Source organism: Nyctibius grandis, chromosome 6 (assembly GCF_013368605.1).
Source record: "Nyctibius grandis isolate bNycGra1 chromosome 6, bNycGra1.pri, whole genome shotgun sequence".
Classification (NCBI taxonomy): Eukaryota; Metazoa; Chordata; class Aves; order Nyctibiiformes; family Nyctibiidae; genus Nyctibius; species Nyctibius grandis.
The window spans coordinates 10,863,762-10,876,987 of NC_090663.1; the positions used below are offsets into that span (position 1 = coordinate 10,863,762).

Below are 13,226 nucleotides of genomic sequence, written 5' to 3' on the forward strand. Positions count from 1 at the left end.
TAAGTGTGAATGGGTGCTGGTACTCTATGCCTGACTGCTTTGACGTGTCCTGGCTGCCATTGGACCACCATGGTACAAACAATGTGAAACATCTGAGATGGTAAAAAGCTTTTCTAGAAAGACCCTGATGTCACAGGTGGTATTTGTAAGCAGCCTGAAGTCAATTTAAGCTCTAAGATAAAATACGTTGGTTTTATGGAGCTGAGTCAGAAGCACAACCAGGCTTCAGTCTGTTCGCAGCACCTACCGTTTAAGCAAAGATAGGCATGGCCTTAATTTACATATGTTAATCCTGTTACTCCAACTCGATATCATCTTCCTCTGAATATCAAATTTTCTTGCTTTTGCTGTTTAATTCAGGACTGATTCAATAGTGCTAAGCTTCACCCTGCCTGCTACAGTTGTTGCAAAGCACCCAAAGACAGGTTGTTTAAACTTTACTAAGGTACACAAAGGTTTTGCAACTTATGTGTGCTTTGAACACCTTCACATCTGACCACCTTTACATCTGTTCTGGATTTTAAAACCACGTGTTAAGCTTTTGTGATGGTGAAGTGATTTCTGTGATATTCTTCCTATATTTTGTAAAGTTCTTATTTCTTGTAAAGATTTTTCATTCTAAAATTTTCTGTTTTCTTTAGGGAACAGCAATATTACAGTCTGGAGTCTTACCAGCTATACCAGGTAGGAGCCATTTAGTTATTTGCTTTGTTAAAGAATAATGTTTATGTCCCAGATTGTGATGAGAGAAACAGAAGATTTATGGAAGCAGAACTAAAGACTATATTGAGAGGTATCCTATTTGTGGTTGGTTTTGCTGCTGCAATTGATGACTGACAATTATGAAATACATTTCAATCTGTCTGACAATTATGAAATACATTTCAATCTGTAGTGTCTTTGATTTCAAAGATTAATGTATTTGTTTTCCCCTTCCTTTTGTAATCTATAGAGGTTCAAAGTTGTCAATTTCCATATAAAGTTGTTTAGTGATTTTTCTACTTACATAGTTGAAGAAAGTGAAGAAAAGGTTCTTTTTAGGCTATATTAATACAATGGGGAAACCTGATTTTTATGTTCAGTGTGTACAGCCAGTTTTCTAAATAGCACAAAAATACAGGAATGGATCCTTACCAGAGGCAACATGGAGATGCCTCTCTCATGTCAGTGGAACTACTGATCAACCAACAAATTCACTAAAGGGAGGAAGCTGAGTATCTGGCCTGGAAGGATTATTTAGGCAAAGGTAGCACGCTGACTATCTTTGCATTGTAAATCTGCCTGTCAGTAGAATATGTTGGTCACCTGGAGTTCTGTGTTTGATGTAGCCAGACTGGTCTGGCACCTTTTGTATCATCATTTTCCTTCAAAGATAACATTTAGTGAGCCTTTGGTTTTGTGTACTGTCTCTATCTTATTCCTTTGAGAGGTCTGTGCAGGTTGTTTAGTATCTTAAACTTCTTTATATTCCTTAAACTGTTTACCTGATAATTCAGCAGATCCATTAAATTTCTCAGGTTGCCTGCTTCCAGTCGACATAGAACAGCTCTTTGTGCTTGGGTTTCTTCATTACTTTTAAAAACCTTGGCAAATATGTAAAGAAGTACAGCTGATTGATACTTGTGTGAGCAAATCCAGTAAGATGCCTAGGATCAGGAGGTGTCTCTGGAGGAGGCCATAAGTAACCCTATTCCTTTGTCTGTCTGAGCAGGAGAAAATCCAGAAGCATTTAACAGATCTTGTTCCTAGTTATTCCACTCGAGTCAGTGGAATTACTCTTGATTTATAGAGGTGTAAGTAGAAGCACAAATTTGATCATTAACTCTAATTTTATCTTTCCTTCTGGTACTTAGGCTTCTGGTCCTCTAATCAACCCAAGGAAACCAGAGCACTTGTGATTAAAGTGTGTGTGTAAATACAGGGGAACTTGGGTCTACAGCTGTGTGTGGTGGGCACAATATTATTTCTTCATTAATTTCAGTGGCAAATTAATTGTGGATGCAAACAGTATCTGACAAAAACTTAACCTCAGACTATTCATGCAGATGAAGGAGTTAGCTGTTTTGATAAAACCTATCATTAAGCAAATTGGAAGTGTAGAAATACAGGATAGATTTTTAGATCAACTGAAAGGGAAGATACAAGACTGAAGAAATTTGAGTGGGTGGGTTTTCATGGCTGGTACACTAGGAAAATATTGTTTAAGAAAAGAACTGAATACTTGTTGGAATAAGTATAAATGCTTTAGGCAAATGCAGCATATAAAGCCAGTGACTGAAGTTTTCAGCTATCTTAGTGGAGCTTCATCTCTCAAATACTCTCATTATATACCTGTAGAACTTTATTCTTCAATAATACACTCTTTTTCAGAATACAAAAGAAACCCATGTTTTCTCTGTCTCATTGTTGCATTTTTATTATCTTCAGAAATTTCATTTTAAAGTATTGTCTTTTATATATGTGAACATTTCAAGTATAATTAAACCTGGTGTTGCAAAGCTTTCAAAATAATACTGTAGCCTTTGAATGTTTTGCTTCCACCACCTTTAATCCAAGCCGTTAACTGAAGGTCCCTGGGTGCTGAGCAGTCGACTATTCAAACAGTTCTGTTGGATTAAAGGAACAGCATTAGAACTTTTCTGTGTTTTCTCTATTATGATTTTTTAACCGACTTGTTGGAGGATAACATAAGGGCACACTAATTTGAGGTAATTACTTTTGAAACCTGTCTTGCGCACGTACATGGCAAGATACCTCTACTAGCAGGAATGATTGTACAATGACCCAATACACAGTTACAGTGTTTGCTAGTGTAGCAGTCCACTTAGTCATAAACACATTTCTTTTTTATCACAGAAAGGATTGTATTGTATTTTCATTCAAATACACTGTACAAATGCAAACCCACTTCTTCCAGTGCTAGCGGTACCCACATGTTCTATACAGCATTTTTGCTCTTGAATGCCTCAGTTCTGTAGCAAGAAACAGAGCTAAAGAGTCAGGATCAATTGTTTAAATATTTTTTTAGTTTATTGGTAGTGAATGTGGGTAATGATATTCTCTTTCTACTGTTAGTTATATATGCTGAGCAATAGACTCAGCAACTTTGGAGAAATGTGTCTAATTCTAATAGCAAGCTGAAAAGTGTTCATAAATGCAGCAACAATTCTGAACTGTATTGCTAGATGGAAAAAAACAAGTTGGGGTGAATCATTTAATTCTGATTTAAATAATTTGTTTGCCTTTGTTATAAATAACTTTGTAAAGATTGATTAGAAAGAGAGACTGAATTGGATTGCTTGCATTTGTAGGAGGAAAGTGTTCCCATTGTTATCATAGCTTTGTACTACAGATGAAGGTAAGGGATTCTTTGGAGTTGTATGATGTGGGAATGCCTGCTCTTAAGTATAATAGACTGCATTTATGGTTATTATGGACCTTAAGATACCCTGACAGGATAGAGGTTCAAAAATGTGATTCAGATTTCCTCATTTCTGAGACTGCTGGATTCTGGAGGCCCCAAGGTTTACTACCTTTGGTCTAAGAAGTTCTCATGGGACCTATACAGAGTTTCTCATGAATGCTTAATAAATTCTGTAGCATGATCTAGTGGATGCAATTTCAGAGATATGTATGTAGGTCCTTTTCTCAGGAGCTGCTTATGTGTTTTGAATTAAGGGATCATGAATGAGATGCATATTCAGCGTTGAGAGGTGGAACCAAACGACAGCACATTCCTTCACAGAATGGTGAGCTGAAGAGCTCGTCATTATCTTGATTATCTTTGTGGTACTATAAATCAAAGTACTGTAGGAAAAACAGGGCTGAAGGTGCTGTCTAGCTCAAGCCCTTGCCCTGAGGTTAGGATGTACTTATATGTGTATGTCTGACAGGTGTTTGTTTAGCATGTTCTTCAACGAGAATCCTGAATCCACCTTAAATCATCCAAAGTCCTTTGCTGTTCTTACATTTAGAATGTATTTCCTAAAAGTCGTGGCGTGTCTCACTGCGATTTAGGCCTGTTATTTAAATCTTGTGCTCCTTTCTAGTTCGTTGCAACAGCTTAGATAGGAACCTCCAGCTCTTACTTATGATGTCTTCATGCTCTCCTCCAAAATATCTGGATTTTCTTGGTTGAGTAGAATGCCGTCACAGCTCTCCTGTTTTATGAATGACGCTTATTAAACCATGAGGTTGTTTTGTAGGGGGTGGAAATGCCACTATTTCTGTCCTTAGGTGCCAACCCTTCCAAGTGAACTGAGCAGTCTGAATCCCAAGACTGCTGTTTAGAGAAGCTAAGTTGAGAGCTGGAATGGGTTTGCAGAGTGCTGAGGGACCCTCTGCAATCCCTGGAGAAGGCATTTAATGCAGATTCTGTGCACCATATTTCAGAACCTTTTGTCCCTTCCCATTAGCTACAGGGAAGCTGATTGCCTTGGCATTCCCAGGAGCCAGACCCAACCTTGGGCATTTCAACACTCAAATTAAACTTCTATAGTGGGAGGTCTGATTTCCCTGTACTTCTGTGCTGCAGGCTCTGGCATTACAAAAATCAATAGCTGAATGGGAAAATAAGTTAATAAATACCCTCCCATGGAAGCAACGTACTTTAATATTGTTAAGTTTTGCAAGTCTTAAATTCTCTTTTCTTTTTTTTTGTCTGTGCAGTTCTATTTTTTCTGCAGGAGCAAATTCATCAGCATTGCAGCAGACACCCTTGCTATCTGACAGCCTCTTTGCTTGTAATACCAAACCTACACAATGCTTGATGGGAAGTGTTCTGAGAGGGTGAATTAAAGAATAAACATGAAACAATGCTGTGGATTGGAATTCAGCTGAAATGTCAGCTGAATGCTGATTATGAACATTGTATCTATTAAATTGTTCTTAGGTAGATAAGGAGTCAAGGTAGGGACATAAAAAGAAAGAATAAAATCAAGGACATAATAGGTGATGGGTGCTGAAAGTGAACTTAGCTCTCTGACAGCTTAGCTTTTATGATGGAAAAATACAGTTTCTTTCATGCATTTTAAAAATTTTTATTGCAAACCTATGCAACCTGATACTTCTATTCCGAGTTTAGGAGTAAGCTTTCAAGGAATTAATCGAGAGCAGTGAGAAAGAAGAATCTGGGCCATACTGTGATGATTGTTGTTGCTTAGGTTGAAAATAATTTATAATTCACATTTTTTTTTCAGGAAATGTGTTGTCAGCTCTTCAGATGTAGGAAGGCAAGGTACATTATGACACTTCTATTGAGCCAATAAAGGACTGTGTGCTGAACAGTGTCCACTAGAAGTATGTCATACCTCATAGGGCTAAACACTGTAACAGAAGAGCATTATTATAATGAGAAACTGATTAATACAACCCTGCCATAATATGACATGCTCTTTCTTGATTGTGCTTTATTTTATGAGTGCACTCAAAAGAATTTCATAGGGGAAGAAAAATAGTAGCTCAAAAAAAAGTGGTCTAAGTAAGCTGTTTAAAGAACGGATTGCATTTACAAGCTAAACCTTGGCCTTAGTGACTCTCTGAATTACTAGGGGCCTGACAGGAGGGGAAAAAAAAGCCACTGTGGTGAAACCATAATGCAAGTGAATGATCCAAATGCTGCTGCTTCATCCTCTGGGCTGAGTAGGTCCAGCAGGTTCCTGTTTCCAGTTTTGGGGGTGACAGAAGGTGGTAAATCCATGCCACAGTGACCCTCTAGTCCTGCCTTTTCTGTATTCCTGATTTGCTTCCCCGTGCCTTCTCTGATACTGAAATCTGGGGAAATTAAATATCCCAGCCTTCTAGAACACAAAGGTGAGGAACCTTATTTGCAAACATAGTGATTATTTCAGCTTTTCCTTTTTTATATTAAGGAAACATGTTACGTGACCTTCATTCTTGGCCAGTGTAGATCCTGATCTTCAGATGCATCAAGATTTTTGAAGCAAATGTATATAAAGCATCTTTGAAGGTATATTTTTCAAAAAACAAACACTGAGTTTCCTGGTACAGGAAAATGGTAATGATTCTAGCTTAACACTTTTGCATTTTTAAGGATGGGAGGCTGGGCTGGAGTGGCCCTACAGCATGGGAAGATGAGTAATAGCTAGAGGTAGTTAGATCCTCTGTGGTTCTTTTGGACAACACTAATTACTTTGAAAACTGAAGAACAGATTTTGGGAAGTTTTATAGGGCAATTATACATCACCAGGAAGTCTTTTATTACATTTGTGTGAAAAAAACTTCTGGCGTACTTGCAGTATTTCTCCTGTCAATCAGTAGCTCTAGGCTCTGGATGCTCCTTTAAGCAAAGTATGTTTTCAAAGGAAGAGATGGAAATGTTGCTTGGCTGAGTGGATCAAAGTACTTAATAACAAATCACAGAATCACAGAATCACAGAATGTTAGGGATTGGAAGGGACCTTGAAAGATCATCTAGTCCAATCCCCCTGCCGGAGCAGGATTACCTAGATCATATCACACAGGAACGCATCCAGGCGGGTTTTGAATGTCTCCAGAGAAGGAGACTCCACAACTTCTCTGGGCAGCCTGTTCCAGTGTTCGGTCACCCTCACCGTAAAGAAGTTTTTTCCTCATATTTATGCGGAACCTCCTGTGTTCCAGCTTGCACCCATTGCCCCTTGTCCTGTCAAGGGATGTCCTGAGAAGAGCCTGGGCTCCATCCTCATGACACTTGCCCTTTACATATTTATAAACATTAATGAGGTCACCCCTCAGTCTCCTCTTTCTCTAAGCTAAGAGACCCAGCTCCCTCAGCCTCTCCTCATAAGGGAGATGTTCCACCCCCTTAATCATCTTCGTGGCTCTGCGCTGGACTCTCTCTAGCAGTTCCCTGTCCTTCTTGAACTGAGGGGCCCAGAACTGGACACAATATTCCAGATGTGGCCTCACCAGGGCAGAGTAGAGGGGGAGGAGAACCTCTCTTGACCTGCTGACCACACCCCTTCTAATACACCCCAGGATGCCATTGGCCTTCTTGGCCACAAGGGCACACCGCTGGCTCATGGTCATCCTGCTGTCCACTAGGACCCCCCAGGTCCCTTTCCCCTACGCTGCTCTCCAACAGCTCTGTCCCCAACTTGTACTGGTACATGGGGTTGTTCTTGCCCAGATGCAGGACTCTACACTTGCCCTTGTTATATTTCATTAAGTTTCTCCCCTCCCAACTCTCCAGCCTGTCCAGGTCCCTCTGAATGGCTGCGCAGCCTTCCGGTGCGTCAGCCACTCCTCCCAGTTTTGTGTCATCAGCCAACTTGCTGACAGTGCACTCTAATCCCTCATCCAAGTCATTAATGAATATATTGAATAGAACTGGTCCCAGTACCGACCCTTGAGGGACTCCGCTAGACACAGGCCTCCAACTGGACTCTGTCCCATTGACCACCACTCTCTGGCTTCTTTCCTTCAGCCAGTTCACAATCCACCTCACTACCCGATCATCCAGACCACACTTCCTCAGTTTAGCTGCGAGGATGCTGTGGGAGACAGTGTCAAATGCTTTACTGAAATCAAGATAGACCACATCCACAGCTTTACCATCATCTGTCCACCGGGTTATGTCCTCATAAAAGGCTATCAGGTTGGTTAAGCATGACTTCCCCTTGGTGAAGCCATGTTGAGTGCCCCTAATGATCCCCCTATCCTTGATGTGCCTAGAGACAGCACCAAGAACAAGTTGTTCCATTACCTTTCCGGGGATGGAGGTGAGGCTGACCGGTCTATAGTTAACCAGGGTCCTCCTTCTTGCCCTTTTTGAAGACTGGAGTGACATTCGCTTTCCTCCAGTCCTCAGGCACCTCTCCCATTGCCCACGACTTAGCAAAGATGATGGAGAGTGGCCTAGCAATGACTTCCGCCAGCTCCCTCAGCACCGCGGGTGCATCCCATCAGGCCCATGGATTTATGGACGTCCAGGTTGCTTAATTGGTCCCTGACCCAGCCCTCATCAACCAAGACAGATTCCTCCTCTATCCTGACTTCTTCTGAGGCCTCAGGGGTCCGGGGCTCCTCAGGAAAACCTCCAGCAGTATAGACAGAGGCAAAGAAGGCATTCAGTAACTCCGCCTTCTTTTTATCCTCTGTCTCCAGGGCCCCCACCTCATTCATCAGTGGGCCTACATTGCCTCTAGTGTTGGTTTTACTTGCAATGTATTTGAAGAAGCCCTTTCTGTTGTCCTTGACCTCTCTTGCAAGGTTTAATTCCAAGGAGGCCTTAGCTTTCCTAGTTGCCTCCCTACATCCTCTGACAACAGACTTATATTCCTCCCAAGTGGCCAGCCCCTCCTTCCATGATCTGTACACGCTCTTCTTCCACTTGAGTTTGCCCAGCAGTTCCCTGTTTAACCATGCAGGTCTCCTGGTACTCTTCCTTGACTTCCTACCTGTTGGGATGCTCTGATCTTGAGCTCGGAAGAAGCAGTCCTTGAATGCTAACCAACTATCTTGGGCCCCCTTACCTTCTAGTACCCTGTCCCATGGGATAAAGGTAGTTTTAATTCAATAAGAAGCAATAATTTATCACAGAGCATAGTGTTTTCTTTTGTCCTGACTCCTTGTCAGCAAATTTAATAGCCTAGATCTGCAGAGTTTGTGACCTACTCCATGAAGGCAAAGTAGAGGCTGGGCAGTGAGAAGTGACCACCTGGTAAACACAGTGTAGTGTTGCATGTGTCTGCTCACTGGCCACGTAGTGATAGGTGATGGGATTTGAAAATGTAAACTGTCTACGCTCAGTTTATAGCATGTATTCCAGCTTCCCTCTCATTTGTTATTTTTTTTCATGGCTCTTTCTTGTAGCACATGTGCTGTAAACTGTGCTTATTTTTGAAGAGTGGGCATAAAGAAATGACTATGAAGTTAGAAAAATGTTTCAAGTAGCGGTTGTCTTCATTGAGCTACGTCAGACATTTGAGTCTAATCGTATGTAGGAATGCAAAATATTCTGCAGCATATTTTCATTTTGTCACATTTTGAATATCTTCTTCGTCTTACACATCGAGGGAAGTAGAACAGAAACAACTCTCTTGATGAGCTACTCAGTTTTAGCAAAGACTTGAGTGAGTCAGCCACACAGAACTGGATGGCAGGGGAAACTGAAAAAATGATTCTTAACAACCCCTTGTAAGATGAAAAGAATGATGGGGTGGAAGGGAGCATGTCTCTTCTGCTAGACGCTTTATCTGTTCAGAAATATCTCTTGCTAACTTGCTTTTTTCCATTCCTGAAAATGTTATCCTAGGATTTATAAATGAGAAACAAACCAGTTTATATGGTAGCTGTAAGGAAGAAGGAAGAAAATATCTAGGTTGATCACTGTTGACATGTGTTTATACGACGCAGTTCAAAGCTTCAGAAAAATTCCATGAGAGATTTGACTATGTAAATATTTGTTAGTTGCCAGATTTGAAAATGAGGAAAACACAACAGGTCAAATCCCGAAGCATTAACGTAGTTCTTTTAAACGAGCTCCAAATGGGAAAACTTCAACTTGACCATAAATGGACTGGAATATCTTACTGTTTAAAATCTCCTTTCCCGTCCTGTGTGCTTTTCACAAATCCTAAAAATGTTGCTTAAAAATCCACGTTTCCTCTGGAATGATTTCTACCGCATTACATTAAGTTTTTGAGGGAGGAAAGAAAAAACACACTAGTTTTGTGATGAAGCCGCAATTAGCATAAAGCTGTAGTCTTTCTTCAAAGTAAGGTAAGGCTTTCAGTTGCATCAAGTGTATTCTTAATAATGCAGAGACAGGATGATCTGAGGTGAGAAAAAGGAAAGTTGGTTACAGTGAAAGTATAAGTAAATCAGCCAGTCCAGGGCTGTCCTATTTTTGCATTTATTTTTATCAGCAGTCTTGTTAAAAACAAAATTTCAAATAATGTTTTTAATGGTTAAGTCCTCACCACAGTATGCAAAGGTTCTACAATCTGATCTAATTTGTTAAAATACAAAATCACTTTCTCAGTATGGTATGCTTGAAAATTGTTGTTGTAGCCTTGGATTACCCTATACATGCTTTTGTGTACACAAAGACTGCAAAACTAAAGGTTTTAGTTCAGTTGTGCACTTCTGAAATAGGTGTTTTATTTTTTTTAATCCATTGTCCTCACTAAGTGAAATAATCTGTGGGTTTTACTTAGATTTATTTTATAAGAGTGTAGGGATAATTTTATAAGCTTGGAAATTATTAGATTTAGAAAAAAATTGTATGAATGTATACTTTATGCAGGGGAAAAAATCAAGAAATTACCATTTTCTTTAGGTTCCTAGGTCAGGCAGATTTCTTAGGTATTTGAGACTGCTATTTATCTTATAGATTTTCTTCATGTTGCATAAGAATGACGGTAAGTTTTGGATGCTATTTTAAAACTCATGTGCAGAGAAGTGTCTCACCTGCTCAGACACTATTCATCAGTTTAGAAGAGAGTGTTAATTTTATACCTGATCCCCATCACCCAGCAGCTCACGGCACAGCTGCCCTGTCACCAGTGGCAGGGTTACTCATAAACACCACCTCCTACCTTATTTCTGTTAAGTACCATTTACTGTCACAAGAAGTTCCCTCGAAATTATTAATGTGAGGAAGTAAATGCCACTCATTTTGATTAAGGTGCCCAGAGTGACAACAGTAGAGACAAGATGTTCATGGCTGGATAGGGATAATGCTAACTGAACAGGTCGGTGTAATGCTGATTAGTTCACTGGTTAAATAAAGAAGGGATACATGTACGTGGACAAACCACACTACACACCTATCACTCTGTAGGTTGCCGAGTTGCTAGCTCTTGTTTCCTCAAACTTCCATACCTGATACTGTACCTGGAACAGCTTCCTGGTGATCTGAACAGGGCTGGGGAAAGGAGACTGACTGTGCCATCTGACGTGCCCTCGGTAAAGCTTTCCTGGCTGTAACACTTGGAACGGTATTTTGCAAGAACCAGCTATGACCTGGATTCAAACCCCATGGAAGCCAGACCCTTTGCCTACCCTTCACCCTGCCCCGGTTTATGCATGTCTAAAACTGGATGGTGGACTACTGAGGGTGGTACAGTTCTTCCCAATAACTTTAATAGGTTTTTGGATCCAGTCTGATGAGATTTGAATGAACATTTTAAACTTTGTGGTTGCCAAAGCTATGCTATGGATTGCAAAGGCAGCTCCCCACTGTTTTCATTGGCATTTTACTTCTCAGTTCAAGATGACTATCTCTGTGAGTTAAGGTAGTACTCACCACAAACAGGGAGGTGAGTATCCTGAAGTTTTATAGAAGGCACCCTTTCTTTCTAAAGAAAGAAAACAACAAAATTAGATTATAGTGCCACAACCTCAGGATAAAGAATTTAACGAAAAAAAAAAGGAAAAAACCCATTGCTTAAATGAAGAACAATAACTTATAATTCTTACTAAATTTTTTCTTGATGTTTCAGGAACGTCTGCTAAAAATGCTGATGCGGAGCAGATATCTAATAATAGCAACAGGTATTTAGATTTAATGTGAATCTCTCTTCGAAAACAGGTGGTGCTTCTGTCATGGCAGCTTCTGGGTCTTTGAAAGTACATAGAGGGCACAGTCTCCAAGCTGGTAAGTATAAGTGGTTGTGAGGAATGTGTGTGCATGTAAATTTAAACTAATTTAAACTTAAATTACTTTAAACTTCAGAAAAAGTTAAAGGTAGTGTATGACTTGATTCCCTATTGTAAGACTTGTGTATTTCTTTGGGTATTTTACTTTGCAGGGTTTTTGTTAGAAAGGCATTGACAGATGGGATAAGTTTAGAAGAGGCAATGACAGATGAGATAAGTGTCAGAGCACAGGCAATAATCTTATTCACAGCAGTAAAATGCTGCCAGCACTTTAACAAAGAGCACCCACGAAAAAAAACCACCTTGGGCCATGAGAAATCCTATACCCTAACAATGATGTGGTGGGAAAAAAAAAAACCCATCACATTTAAAGACACTTCTTCACGATAATGGAGAAAAAAAAAACAACAGCAGATAAAATTATGAGTGTTTGTCATTCAAAATTATTCCCAACATCTTAGTTCTATGGGCATAGCTTTTTAGCTTGCCTTGTTTGAACTGGGGTGGAGTCTGAGATCATGAGGGAACCTGGGCATCTTTTTTCAGCTTAGTGCTCTGGAAGCACTGGGATGTTGTGCAAACTGGCTTCTTGCAAAGATGATGATTAGCACTTGGAAAGCAAAGTTATCTTTGGAAGGGCTAGTTTAAGCATTTTCTACAGAGCTTTGTCAGAAATCAAGAAGTTATCCATCATGTTGGAGGTGGAATTTTAACAAGAGTCTTCCAGATGCACCCAAGATCACCCACACGCTTCTCCCTGATTCATGCATTCAAGACAGCTTTGCTCCCTCATCGATGTACAGCAAAATACACTGTTGACTTCAGTGGCCTAATGTTTATTTCCTTGCTGTTGCACTCATTAGAGAATGCTGGTATCACCACTGCAGAAAAGACAACACCAGCCACTGTTTATACTTTCTGAGATTTTTCAGTATTGTTATTCAGATTAGAAGGTTACAAGTCAAAACCAGAAAATCATATACTTTGTTTTCATTGTGCAAATTCCTAAATTCAAAGCCGTTGACAGTGTCCCTGTATTCTAGGTCCTAAAGGTGGTTATGAGATGCTGACACTTCCTGCAGAACCAGGAACTCCTACTAGCTCTGAGGAACCTGGTGAGTAAAGATCTTTGCAGCCAGTTGCATTAGAGGACACTAACATCTCCTATTTCTTTTTCTATTTCCTTTTTTTTCTGTGATCTCTTCTAAATTTTTAACACACACACACACATCTCGAGGCTGTGTTTATGATGGTGGTTTTCTTTCTGTGTTATTTATTGCACATTTCTGAGAATGACGCCTACACAGGGTAGAAAATACGAATAACTAACACTTGCTGAAAGAAGGGCTAAAACCCCAGTTTGAAATATAATTGTCTTCTCCCCCACCCAATTATACTTTTACTTTTCTCTTGTTATTTGCTTAACTATCTTTTTTTCTTCCTACCTTTTCCCACTTTCTCTTCAAGCAACCATGATATTCTACCATTTCTTTCAGAATGTTGTAACCATGCATTTTGGCCTGTTTTTCTTTCAAATTCTCCTTCCATAATGATCTCAAATACTGGTCCTCTGACCTCTCTTGTAAGCATCTTCTACCCCTGTCCACCCAGAACGGACTGCT

The 13,226-nt window shown here is 40.0% G+C and overlaps 1 protein-coding gene across 4 annotated transcripts in view; it reads left to right on the forward strand.

Annotated features, from left to right (window-relative positions):
- The window catches only part of DOK7 (docking protein 7), an 80,944-nt gene that overhangs the window by 53,466 nt on the left and 14,252 nt on the right, over positions 1–13,226 (forward strand). For all 4 annotated transcript variants that reach the window (XM_068404249.1, XM_068404248.1, XM_068404250.1 and 1 more), the window contains 3 exons: positions 642–684; positions 11,537–11,602; positions 12,648–12,719. In XM_068404249.1, the coding sequence (XP_068260350.1) occupies positions 642–684; positions 11,537–11,602; positions 12,648–12,719 (181 nt within the window). The remainder of the gene's footprint in view (positions 1–641; positions 685–11,536; positions 11,603–12,647; positions 12,720–13,226) is intronic.